General features: G+C 36.7%; 1 protein-coding gene across 1 annotated transcript in view; it reads left to right on the plus strand.

Moving 5' to 3' along the window:
- Positions 1 to 4,913, plus strand: part of LOC306864225 (contactin-associated protein-like 4) — a gene marked incomplete at its 5' end in the record, with an annotated part of 138,117 nt that extends 133,204 nt beyond the window's left edge. The window contains one exon of the mRNA XM_079408071.1: positions 4,195 to 4,913. Coding sequence (XP_079264197.1) covers positions 4,195 to 4,391 — 197 coding nt within the window. The 3' untranslated portion in view covers positions 4,392 to 4,913. The remainder of the gene's footprint in view (positions 1 to 4,194) is intronic.
- Between the last annotated feature and the right edge of the window lie 6,574 nt (positions 4,914 to 11,487).

Here is an 11,487-nt window from a genome sequence, read left to right on the forward strand (position 1 = left end):
GTCACGGCAGCCCAAATCATCACTGACTGTGGGAACTTCACACTGGACTTCAAGCAGCCTGGGTTCTGTGCCTCTCCACTCTTCCTCCAGACTCCAGACATTGATTTCCAAATGAAATGCAAAATTTACTTTCATCTGAAAAGAGGACTTTGGACCACTGAGCAACAGTCCAGTTCTTTTTCTCCACAGCCCAGGTAAGATGCTTCTGACCTTGTTTCTGTTTCAGAAGTGGCTTGGTAGCCCTTTTCTTGAAGACGTCTGAGCATGGTGACACTTGATGCACTGACTCCAGCTTCAGTCCACTCCTTGTGAAACTCTCCCAAGTGTCTGAATCGGCTTTGCTTGACAGTATTCTCAAGCTTGCGGTCATCCCTGTTGCTTGTGCACCTTTTCCTACACAATTTCTTCCTTCCAGTCAACTTTACATTTAATATGCTTTGATACAGCACTCTGTGAACAGCCACCCCTTTCAGTAATGATCCTCTGTGACTTACCCTCTTTGTGGAGGGCGTCAATGTTCGTCTTCTGGACCATTACCAAGTCTGCAGTCTTCCCCATTATTGTGGTTTCAAAGAACAAGAGATACTCTGAATTTATACTGTAGGGATGGTCATTAATTGAAACTCAAATATAAATATTCTAATATTTTGAGATACTGGATTTTGACTTTCATGAGCTGTAAGCTCTAATCATCAAAATTAAAACAAAAAAACTTTTGAAATATCTTACTTTACATGTTATGAATGTAAAATATATATGAAAGTTTCACTTTTTGAAATGTTACAAAAAAAATTAATTTTTCACGATATTCAAATTTTTTTAGATGTACCTGTATAAATGATAAAAAACAATTACTTAAATGGTTACTCCACCCAAAAATGAAAAAACAAATTCATTAATCACATGTCGTTCCAAACCCGTAAAAGCTTCGTTCGTCTTCGGAGCATAATTTAAGATATTTTGGTTTGTGACTGTTCAATTGACTGCCAAGTAAATACCACTGTCAAGGCCCAGAAAAGTATGAAAGACATCGTCAAAATAGTCCATCTGCCATCAGTGGTTTAACCGTAATGTTCTGAAGCTACGAGAATACTTTTTGTACGCAAAGAAAACAAAAATAACGACTTTATTCAACAATTCGTCTCCTCTGCGTCAGCGTAGTGCCATTTTGGAGAATGTCCGCTGGACGCAAATAGCTTACGCTGTTCTGTGTCAGCCGCGCCACACGGATATGCTCTCTATGCTTTGATTTGAACGAAAACAGCGTATCCGTATTCTCGTAGCTACGGTTGAACCACTGAAGGCAGATGGACTATTTTGACGATGTCTTTCATACTTTTCTGGGCCTTGACAGTGTTAATTACTTGGCAGTCTATGGGACAGTCACAAGCCTCCCGGTTTTCACCCAAAATATCTTAAAAGTGTTCCGAAGACGAACAAAGCTTTTATGGGTTTGGAATGACATGGGGGTAAGTGATTAATGACAAAATTTTCATTTTGGGGTGGAATAACCCTTTAAAGGGAAAAACTAAAATAACATGGAAAAATGTCAAAATTAATGTTAAAATGACGTCCATCAAATATATTGTAATGAAACCGACTGTTAACCAGTTTACAGATTTTTTACAATTTTTACTGTCTTTTACGGTCAAAATTAAAATAATTTTTTACAGTGTAGTCCATAAGTCTTTTAAGGTCATACACTTTAAAAAATAATGTATAGTAATTGTAATAATTCATAATTAAGTTGTAAAAACATAATGACTGGAGTTTTAAAAGAAAATATTATTTTGGTTTTTCTTCAAATTTTCATGTTTGATTTAATGTGTTCTTTGTCATTATTTGTGAAATGTACTATACATACATATAAATTTACAATATCTGAGTGAAAATTGTTTCCACAACAAATTTATTTCAATGTATGTTGCTTTTTGAAAGTCTATGCCCCTGTTTACTGTCATTCTATGGAAAAGAGCAGCATCAAAATTGTGCTAAACACCTCCTTTTGCATTCAACGGGAAGAAAGACATGAGTCTGAGTAAATATTGACAGAATTGACATTTTGTGAGCTAAAACTTGCTCTTAAATGACAGACGTCGGATGATTTGTCATGCAAAGTGATCTTCAGTCTCCGTGTGCATTTAAAAGACTCCATAAAACTAATCAGAAAACCTCCAACCCGGCAGCGGTCCTCAGTAATGACTGATTAATGGCTGCGTTCACATTGACCGAATATAAAGAGTCCTGCGAAGCTATCGGTAAATAGAATGAAATTAGCAAAGGCCCCCAAAACTAATTAAACATTTAAAGAAATGATTTGCTGATTAAGGGGCTTCTGCTACAATCCCGAACACACTTTGTCCTTTTCACAACCACCGTAATGTGGCATTAAATTGAGTTGAGATTTATTTTGGCGCTTCAATTAGACATTTCTTTTACCCCTTATAATTAAATGTGCCATGCTTAACCGCCCACAATGGAGAGAAACATTTTAGAGGCGTTTGGCTCTGACAGCGAGTAGAATAGAGACGAAGCAGCATTCACAACACGACTGATGGCGTAACGAGACCATCACAGCGCCAGTCGCCAGGTTTTTTGCCAACTTTCTGGCCCTTATTGATAGTCTGTATTTAAAAGCTTTAAAAAATGTCACTAATGGCATCTAAATTACAATCAATTGGGGCATTATATCTGCGTGAGGTCTGGATTCACCCTTCAGAAACGCCTCTGACTGGCCGGCAGCTGAACTTTAAGACATTTTGTGGCACTAAAAGCCACAAAGTCACCCGCCAATAAATGACCAATTTAGTTGATTACTCTTAAATGCTTTATACCATTTATACTATTTTATTCCATTCAATTAAACCACATTAAGTTCAAGATTTTATTTTATTTTTATTTATTTATTTTTTTTGGCAGGATTTATCCAAAGTTGAATTATCACTGTACACCAAAGATATGGAATTCTTTCAGTTTTCATGAAAATTTATGTATATTTTTATAATTACATTTATATTAATTTGTACTATTTGTAATATTTTTCCCTATTTTTTACCATATTCATATTCATTTAAAATAATTTTTTATTATATTAATTAGACATTATTAATTGCATTTATTTTTTTGCAGTGGCTAAAACTAATTTTGAATTATCACCATAAACTATCTAAAATTTATTCAATTTTAATTACAAATTGCACCTATTTGTATATTAATTTTGTAATTGTGTTCATTTATATTAATTTATAATATATACAGTTTTACACATATTAGTTTTGGTATTAATATTAATTTATATGAATATTAAATCATCTTAATATTTAAAATATTTATAAATATATTTGCATATAAATATATTTAAATTGATTTTATTTACATTAATTTCCATCAAATGTGAATTATCATCAAGAACAATAAATACGGAATTCCTTCTGTTTTTATCACAAATTATTATTTGTTTATTAATTTCATTAATGCATATTCATTAAATGTGTTATATATTTCTATTTACATGTATATATTTGTATTCAAATTAATTATATTAATTTCTATTTATTCTCTATTATTTATTTTAATAACCCCCAATTTTTTCCCTTTTTTTTTTTACAGTGCTTACATCCAATGTTGAATTATAATCATATCTACAGATAATGAATTCCTTATATTTCCATTACAAGTTATTAGTGCTGTCAAACGATTAATCGCGATTAATCATATCCAAAATAAAAGTTTGTTTAAATAATAAATAAACACAGTACACATACATATATTATGTATATATAAATACACACACATACAGTGTATATTTTGAAAATATATGTATATACATTTATATATGTATGTTATTATATTTTATATTATATATAAATATATTTAATATATAAACATAGCATATTTGTCTTAAATGTATACATGCATGTGTTTGTATTTATATATACATAATAAATGTACACAGTCATATATTATATAAAAAACAACTATTATTTTAGATGCAATTAATTGCTATTAATCATTTGACAGCACTACAAGTTATATATATTTTTCTTAAATTAATGCATATTATAATATGATACATATTAGGTTTTTTTCTAATACATATAAAGTTTTTTTCTTCTTTTTTTTTCAAGTCACAGCATCTAGATCTGCTGTCCAGAGTCTCCTCACCATTTTGCGTGTCGCTGTGCTGTTTTTCAGGTGTCATTGCCGTCGTGATATTTGTGAGTCTGGCCGTGCTGGCTGTGATGGCACGATTCCTGTACCGACGGAAAGAAACGTTTCGGACCCAAGAGCCCAAAGCGGGAAAAACAGACGACAGTCCCGAAATGCCCTTTAACACGGATCCGAACTCACAGAGCATTATCAGTGATAACCAAAAAGAATATTTCATATGACGCTCTCTCACCTCGTATCGGACTAATCCAGTTAAACCGACAGACTGAAATGCCTTGTCGAGTCTAGGGACATTAACATTCACGGTGCATTATGGGAAACCGACCGAGAGACTTGGACTGCTGAAGAGGAGCGACGTTTTTGCCCTTTTTGTACATAAAACAGTTATTGTCCAGAGATTTGGCACAATAGTACGGTTTCTAAGGTGTGTATAATGACATTCATTGGTTGTAAATATTCTTTTGAAATGAAACTTTGTAACGTCACCCTCTCCTTTTGCCTTTGAACGATTCAGTGCTCAGTATTACGTTTAACGGAGTTAAAGAACCGATCATTGTATAACTAAATCGAAATAAATGTGTGAGTCGGCGAATGCAATGTTGTTGTGAATACATGCGTTCGTGCAAAAGACTTCAGATTGAAAGGCTGTACGCTCCGTATTTATCACCCTTTGCCCGTGCTTTTCTCAGTGATTTGCCACTTGGAACAAAAAATACATTCTATGACAGTTGTTTATTGTGGACAATTTGTGTCTCTGGTCTTTTTTGTCTCTTAATAACATGAAATGTATTACCATTTATTTACACTTTTCCATTCCATTTTACAAGTAAAACATAAAAAATTAGGACAGAACAGCATTAGAAAAGTGCATTTTGATTTCATAGATATTTAAAGTGATAGTTCACCCAAAAATGTACATTTGCTGAAATTTTACTCACCCTCAGGCCATCCAAGATCTAGATGAGTTTGTGTCTTCATCAGATTTGGAGAAATGTAGCATTGCATCACTTGCTCAGCAATGGATCCTCTGCAGTGAATGGGTGCCGTCAGAATGAGAGTCCAAACAGCTGATAAAAACATCACAAGTAATCCACACGACTCCAATCCATCAGTTAACATCTTAAGAAGACAATATCTGCATGTTTGTAAGAAATGTTTGCCTCTCATTCTGACGGCACCCATTCACTGCAGAGGATCCATTGGTGATCAAGTGATGGAAATATACATTTTTCCAAATTTAATGAAGAAACAAACTCATTTTGGATGACCTGAGGGTGAGTAAAATTTCATCAAATGTTCATTTTTGGGTGAACTTTTCCTTCAAGAATGTTTTTTGTGTGTTGTCTCTGTCGTGATGCTAAATCATGTTGTCAAATACTACAGCAGCATGCTATCCACAGGATCATACGTGAAATATAGCGTCTCTGTCAGCCGTGTGTGAAAAACACAACACTGAAACGTTCCCACACTCTTTCTGACTCATTCTGGACGCAGCTGGAGTTTTCTTTTCTGAAATGCTTATGCCTTTGATGTGATTTGAAAGAAGTGACAGAGGCTGAGTGACACTAATGGAGAAAAACACTGATTATGACTAAGTGACTGCTGTGATATGACTGAAAAAAAAATCTCAAAGTCAACTTCAGCATGAGAATCTCACAAGATTTCTACTGATTTCACCCCAAAACACAGGATGAAAAATAGGCATTTTCTATTAAGCAAAATATGATCATGTTTTTCTCTTGATTTGGTGGTGAAATACAGTGGATTTTGTAAGATTCACTCATTTTTAAGTCACAGATGATTTTGCAGACATCATTAAGAGAAGTTTTCTGCTGTGGGTTTCACTCAGAAGTGATATTTGAGTAATTTCAGCTGCTTCTGTAGCAAACAACAACAACAAAAATAGGTAACTGACAGCCAAAGCCGTTGAGAACAAACACAAGAATGAATTTTATTTACACCTCACATCTGTGAAGATGTGTTTGTTGATGTTGTACCAGCTGTCTGTTTGTGAAGACTTTGCGGCATCATTCAATTGCAACTTTTCAGTTCATCACAGGTCTTATTGATTGATTAATTTATTACATAGCCAGAAGGAAGCAGGTGGTTTACTGAGTTACAGTGAGTAATATTCATCTGATCATTTGATGGATCATCTGGTGTACACAAATAAAGCAGGTTTTTCTAGACCACTGACACCGATTCTTCATCTCAGGTAAGTGAACAACATTTATTCGGATTGTATTTAAAAAGAGCTCTTTATTTCTTTACGGGTGAAAAAATGACATGTTGCACATTTAAGTCTGTTGTTAATACTATGTATATAGATAGATATATATACATACAGTATATACATACACTGCTGGTCAAAACTTTGGAGTAAGTTTGTTTTTTATGTTTTTGAAAGAAGTCTCTTATGCTGACCAAGGCTCCATTTATTTGATCAAAAATACTGTAAAATCAATCAGAAGCATTGTGAAATATTTTTCAAAATAGCTGCTTTCTATGCGAATATATTGTAAAATATAATTTATTGTTGTGATCAAAACTGAATTTTCAGCATCATTAATCCAGTCACATTCTAATGTGCTAATATTCTGATTTGCTGCTCAAGAAACATTTCTTATTATTATCAATGTTGAAAACAGTTCCTGCATCATATTTAGAAAAAAAATCATATTTTACGTTTTCTGTTTTGCTGTAAATAAATGCTGCCTCTCTGAGCTTGTTTCAAAAACAATAAAAAATTAGATTATTCCGATTTGACATGACAGAAATTATATATACTGTATGTACTGTATGTATACACTCATATTCTCAGCACATGAGTGTTAACTGCAGTTCTTATATTATTGATTATTAATATCCTGCTCTGCACAAAGGATATTTATTAATAAATAATACATCAGCAAATGCACTAACACAGTCTGAGTTTTGTCTTTTGAGTTACTACAGACAGCATGAGGAGAAACACACATCTGCTGAGCTGTTTGTTTACCTCTGTGACACTAATACTAATCGCATCTTTTATTTTCAAATGTCATATTTCAGCTGTGATCTGAGGGTCACCTTTCCTGAGAGACTTTCCTGTGTGTGTGTGTGTGTGTCCGTCCACTGGTCTCTGTTTCTGCTCTGTCTGCTGTTCTCCGCGGAGCAGATGGCTGAACGCTCTGACTGAATCACGCAGACTCAGGGGAAGAACACACAAGAATACAGAATACCTGATGAGTGTAGCAAATTATACCTCAAAAGGGAATTGTATATAAAGAATTACAATTAATTATGATTAATTACAATTACTTATATCGGCTGACAGTAATAACTGTAGTAGAATTCAATTGCCATCAACTGATCTGTCCGTCCAGCGAACATTCAGTGCGAGTTCATATCAACTCTTAAGAAAGGATATTTCCTTGGCCACAGAAAATGCTTTCCTATTGATGCATTAGAGCATGTAGTAAGGGTCAAAATTCGTAAAGGGACATTAATTTGCAAGGCAGAATCAGAAACTCATGTAATTTGTGCACAAGTGTTTTATTAATTAAACACTAACGCAAACTAGTCTAACAAACAAACATACAATCGCTCATACATGGGGAAACGGCAAATGAGAGTTGATGGAAGAAACCATCAGGAAACCAGAGAATGAAGCTATGAAAAGAGTCAGTTAACCACCTGAATAAAACCATCAGTGCCATTTATAACAGGGTCTATAGCTTATACTAAACCTCTGTTTCATTTAGTTAAATGTACGATACTTGCAATGCCTTTGGTCGTTGAACGAGTGTAGTCTCGGATTAAAGCTCTGATGGTTTGAAGGTTTGGTGTTGTTGGAGTTTTTCGAGTTCTTCTGGGTTTGAAGGGTGATGAACTCCAAAAGATGTTATTCTGTCTCGGTGGTAATTGGGAGTTTCTTCCCAGGTAGAAAAGGGAAAAAGAGCTAAGAAAGAGATCTGCTGAGATCCGAGGATCCTTTGTTGAATTGAGAGTCAAGGCCACAAGGCCTGGCACAAAAACCTAAGGGTCCGGGAGAGTTCTAGCTCACATCCTCCTCATCCTCTTAGGATCTAACAGAACTGCAGACTGCAGGGGCATCACTGATGTGAGAGCTTTATCTGCTATAGAGGTCACACCTCTGGGGAGTCAAAGAGCCTATGGTGTCTTGAACTTTTGGAGGGAAAGTTTACGGCTCTTTGTCTCCATGCATGGTAATTTGCATATGAACCGGATTGGAAGTTGATATACAAACTATTAAAGATTCTTAGAACACTTATATGTTGCATAGGTATCGACATATAATATACACTCTTAATTAGATCATCCGAAGACGAATTAATAGAGACCAAACATGGTATAAGGGAGGTAATATTAACTAGTGTTCTATCATAAGCATGTGTTGCGGTCTCCGGCGTGGGAGGCGGGCGCTCTAACGAGGAGGCTAAAGGCCACGGCCTCTAGTGTCTATCGCTAAAGTGCCACTTGAGATCGGGGAGTGAGGTTTTACCTGCACAGCACTTACCCGCTGGCCTCTGCTACACTCACCCCCCTAAACCTCACTCCCATCCGGGTCAAGACACCAGTGTCGCGGTCCTACTCACCCCGCTCCAAGCGGGATTCGAAACGCGGTCTCCGGCGTGGGAGGGGGGCGCTCTAACAAGGAGGTTAAAGGCCACGGCCTCTAGTGTCTGTTGCTAGAGCACCACTTGCACCTCTGCTACACATGCATAAAACAGTATACAATACACAAAAGCATATACAAGAACAGTAATAATATACACAATAACCTGAAGATATGCGTGTGTTCATTCAAATAAATTTTTCTTTTAATTAATTAGAGAAGAGTCCATTTTTATGGCATAATGTCTTTTTCCTAAGGGGAAATTAAGTGAGTTGCTCTGCCCGCATTCCTTTGAGCAATAAAACAAGTGTTATCAGATGGGTTGCCATGGAACCAGAGGCCTGTTCTGCCTTTCTTAGGTGTTAGATGCATTTCGGGGGAAGGGTCCACAGACCCTCATAGTTGGCCCTTTGGTTAGGTGAGGGGGCATAAAATATTATTTGTTAAATATAACAAATAGTTGTGTGTCTGATTGGTCCAAATGCTACATGAAAAACAGACAGACACACACTCAGAGACAGCCACACAAATGTGGGTCACTGCAGAACAAACCTGTCTGTCTGTCTATCTATCCATCTGTCTATCTGTCTGTCTTTCTGTCTGTCCATCTGTCTGCCTATCCATCTGACCGTTTATCCATCTGTCTATCTATCCATCTATCTGTTCATCCGTCTGTCTGGCTGCGTTTACACTTGGCATTAGCATGCGATCTGTATCCGGATCTTGTCCACATACACATTAAAAAGACAAGTGTAAACGTGCTTCTGATCGGAATGTTATCTGATCAGCGTGTCCTGGTCCAGAAGTAGTCGAGGACACATTGTGATCGGATCTCAGTGTAATGTAAACGCAATCCAGCCATTGTGTCTACATTCGCAGGTCGACATCACACAAAACCCCGCCCCCTCTCTCCCAAACTGTCAGAAGAAACACGGAGAACAACAGGCTGTGGAGTGCTAGTGAGACCGGTACACTTGTTTTGATTTGTAAAATGTCCCGCGACTGAAAATGGTTTTCAAAAGAAACCCCACCACTTCGGGTCAACTTTGCACCAGGGCCATTCTCTGCAGACTTATTTGAATATTGCACAGGAACGACAAATTCGATCGTTTATCCAGATAGAGAAGTCAGCTGATGTTGCCAAGTGTAAATGCGCCGTGTTCTGATTGACTGACGATCCGATCTGCTTTATCAGATCACGGTGATCATGTTAATGCCAAGTGTAAACGCAGCCTCTGTCTGTCTTTCCGTCTGACCGTTTATCCATCTATCAGTCTGTCTTTCTCTCTGATTATCCATTATCCATCTATATGTTTCTGTCTGTCTGTCTTTCCGTCTGTCTATCCGTCTTTCAGTCTATCTATCCTTCTGAACGTTTATCCATCTATCTATCCATCTATTGGTCTTTCTGTCCGTCTGACTATCCTCCTGTCTGTCCGTCTATCCATTTGTCTCTGTCTACCCATCTGTCTTTCTGTCTGTCTATCCGTCTGTCTATCTGTCTATCCATTTAGCTGTCTGTCTATCCATCTGTCTTTCTGTCTGTCTATCCGTCTGTCTATCTGTCTATCCATTTAGCTGTCTGTCTATCCATCTGTCTTTCTATCCATTTATCTCTGTCTATTCTTCTGTCTGTCTGTCTATCTATCTATCTATCTATTTATCTATCATATAGAATTGCCATTTAAAATTAAAGAAACAGATTAAATACAAATTCCAAAGAAATGGATCCACTGTTACTGTAATTTCACATCGATAGACAGACTCAGTCTCATTTCTCTGCAGTATCAGTATAAATTCCCTCCTCATGTCACCCGTCAATGCACATTTTATAGTCATATTAATTACAATTGGGGCAGTTGTGGCCTAATGGATAGGGAGTCAGACTTGTAAATCAAAGGTCGCAGGTTCAAGTCTCAGGTCCGGCAGGGATTGTAGGTGGGGGGAGTGAATGTCCAGCGCTCTCTCCACCTTCAATACCACGACTGAGGTGAAATCCTTGAGCAAGGCACCGATCTCCCAACTGCTCCCTGGGCGCCGCAGCATTGGCTGCCCACTGCTCCGGGTGTGTGTTCACGGTGTGTGTGTGTGTTCTCTACTGTGTGTGTGTGCACTTGGATGGGTTAAATGCAGAGCACAAATTCGGAAAATGGGTCACCATACTTAGCCATACGTCACTTCACTTTCACTTTTCACTTTACATCTCCATCTGTAACCAAATGTGTGATGTTACTTTGCCGCTTTAAATTTGCTACGGAAGGAAAACTTTCTGCTCTGAGTCAGTTCATTTCAATTTACACTCAAAGTACCTGGAAAATTGTACATGTAAACAGCTACATCTTTACACACTGTCTTACTGTTTATTATTCAAATAATTCCCCAAGGGCATAGGTTTGATTTTGACATTGGTAGGGACATAGTAGTAGATCAGCGTATCCGATCAGAGTGTCTTGGTCCAGAGGTAGTTGAGGACATATTGTGATTTTTCTAGCATATTTACTTTAACTTTTCAGGTAATATCAAATTTATGACCTAATTCAGATGCAGCCGAAATTACAACAACATTGGTTACATATACATATTTTTAGTTGTTTGATCATAATTATTTCTAGTAGGGATAATTTTAGCAGTCACTGGATATTGAGCGTTCCTACTAAATTTTATGCTCTTGTAATTCCCATAGGCATATATCTTTGTAC

Source organism: Barbus barbus (genome assembly GCF_936440315.1).
Source record: "Barbus barbus genome assembly, chromosome: 45".
NCBI lineage: Eukaryota > Metazoa > Chordata > Actinopteri > Cypriniformes > Cyprinidae > Barbus > Barbus barbus.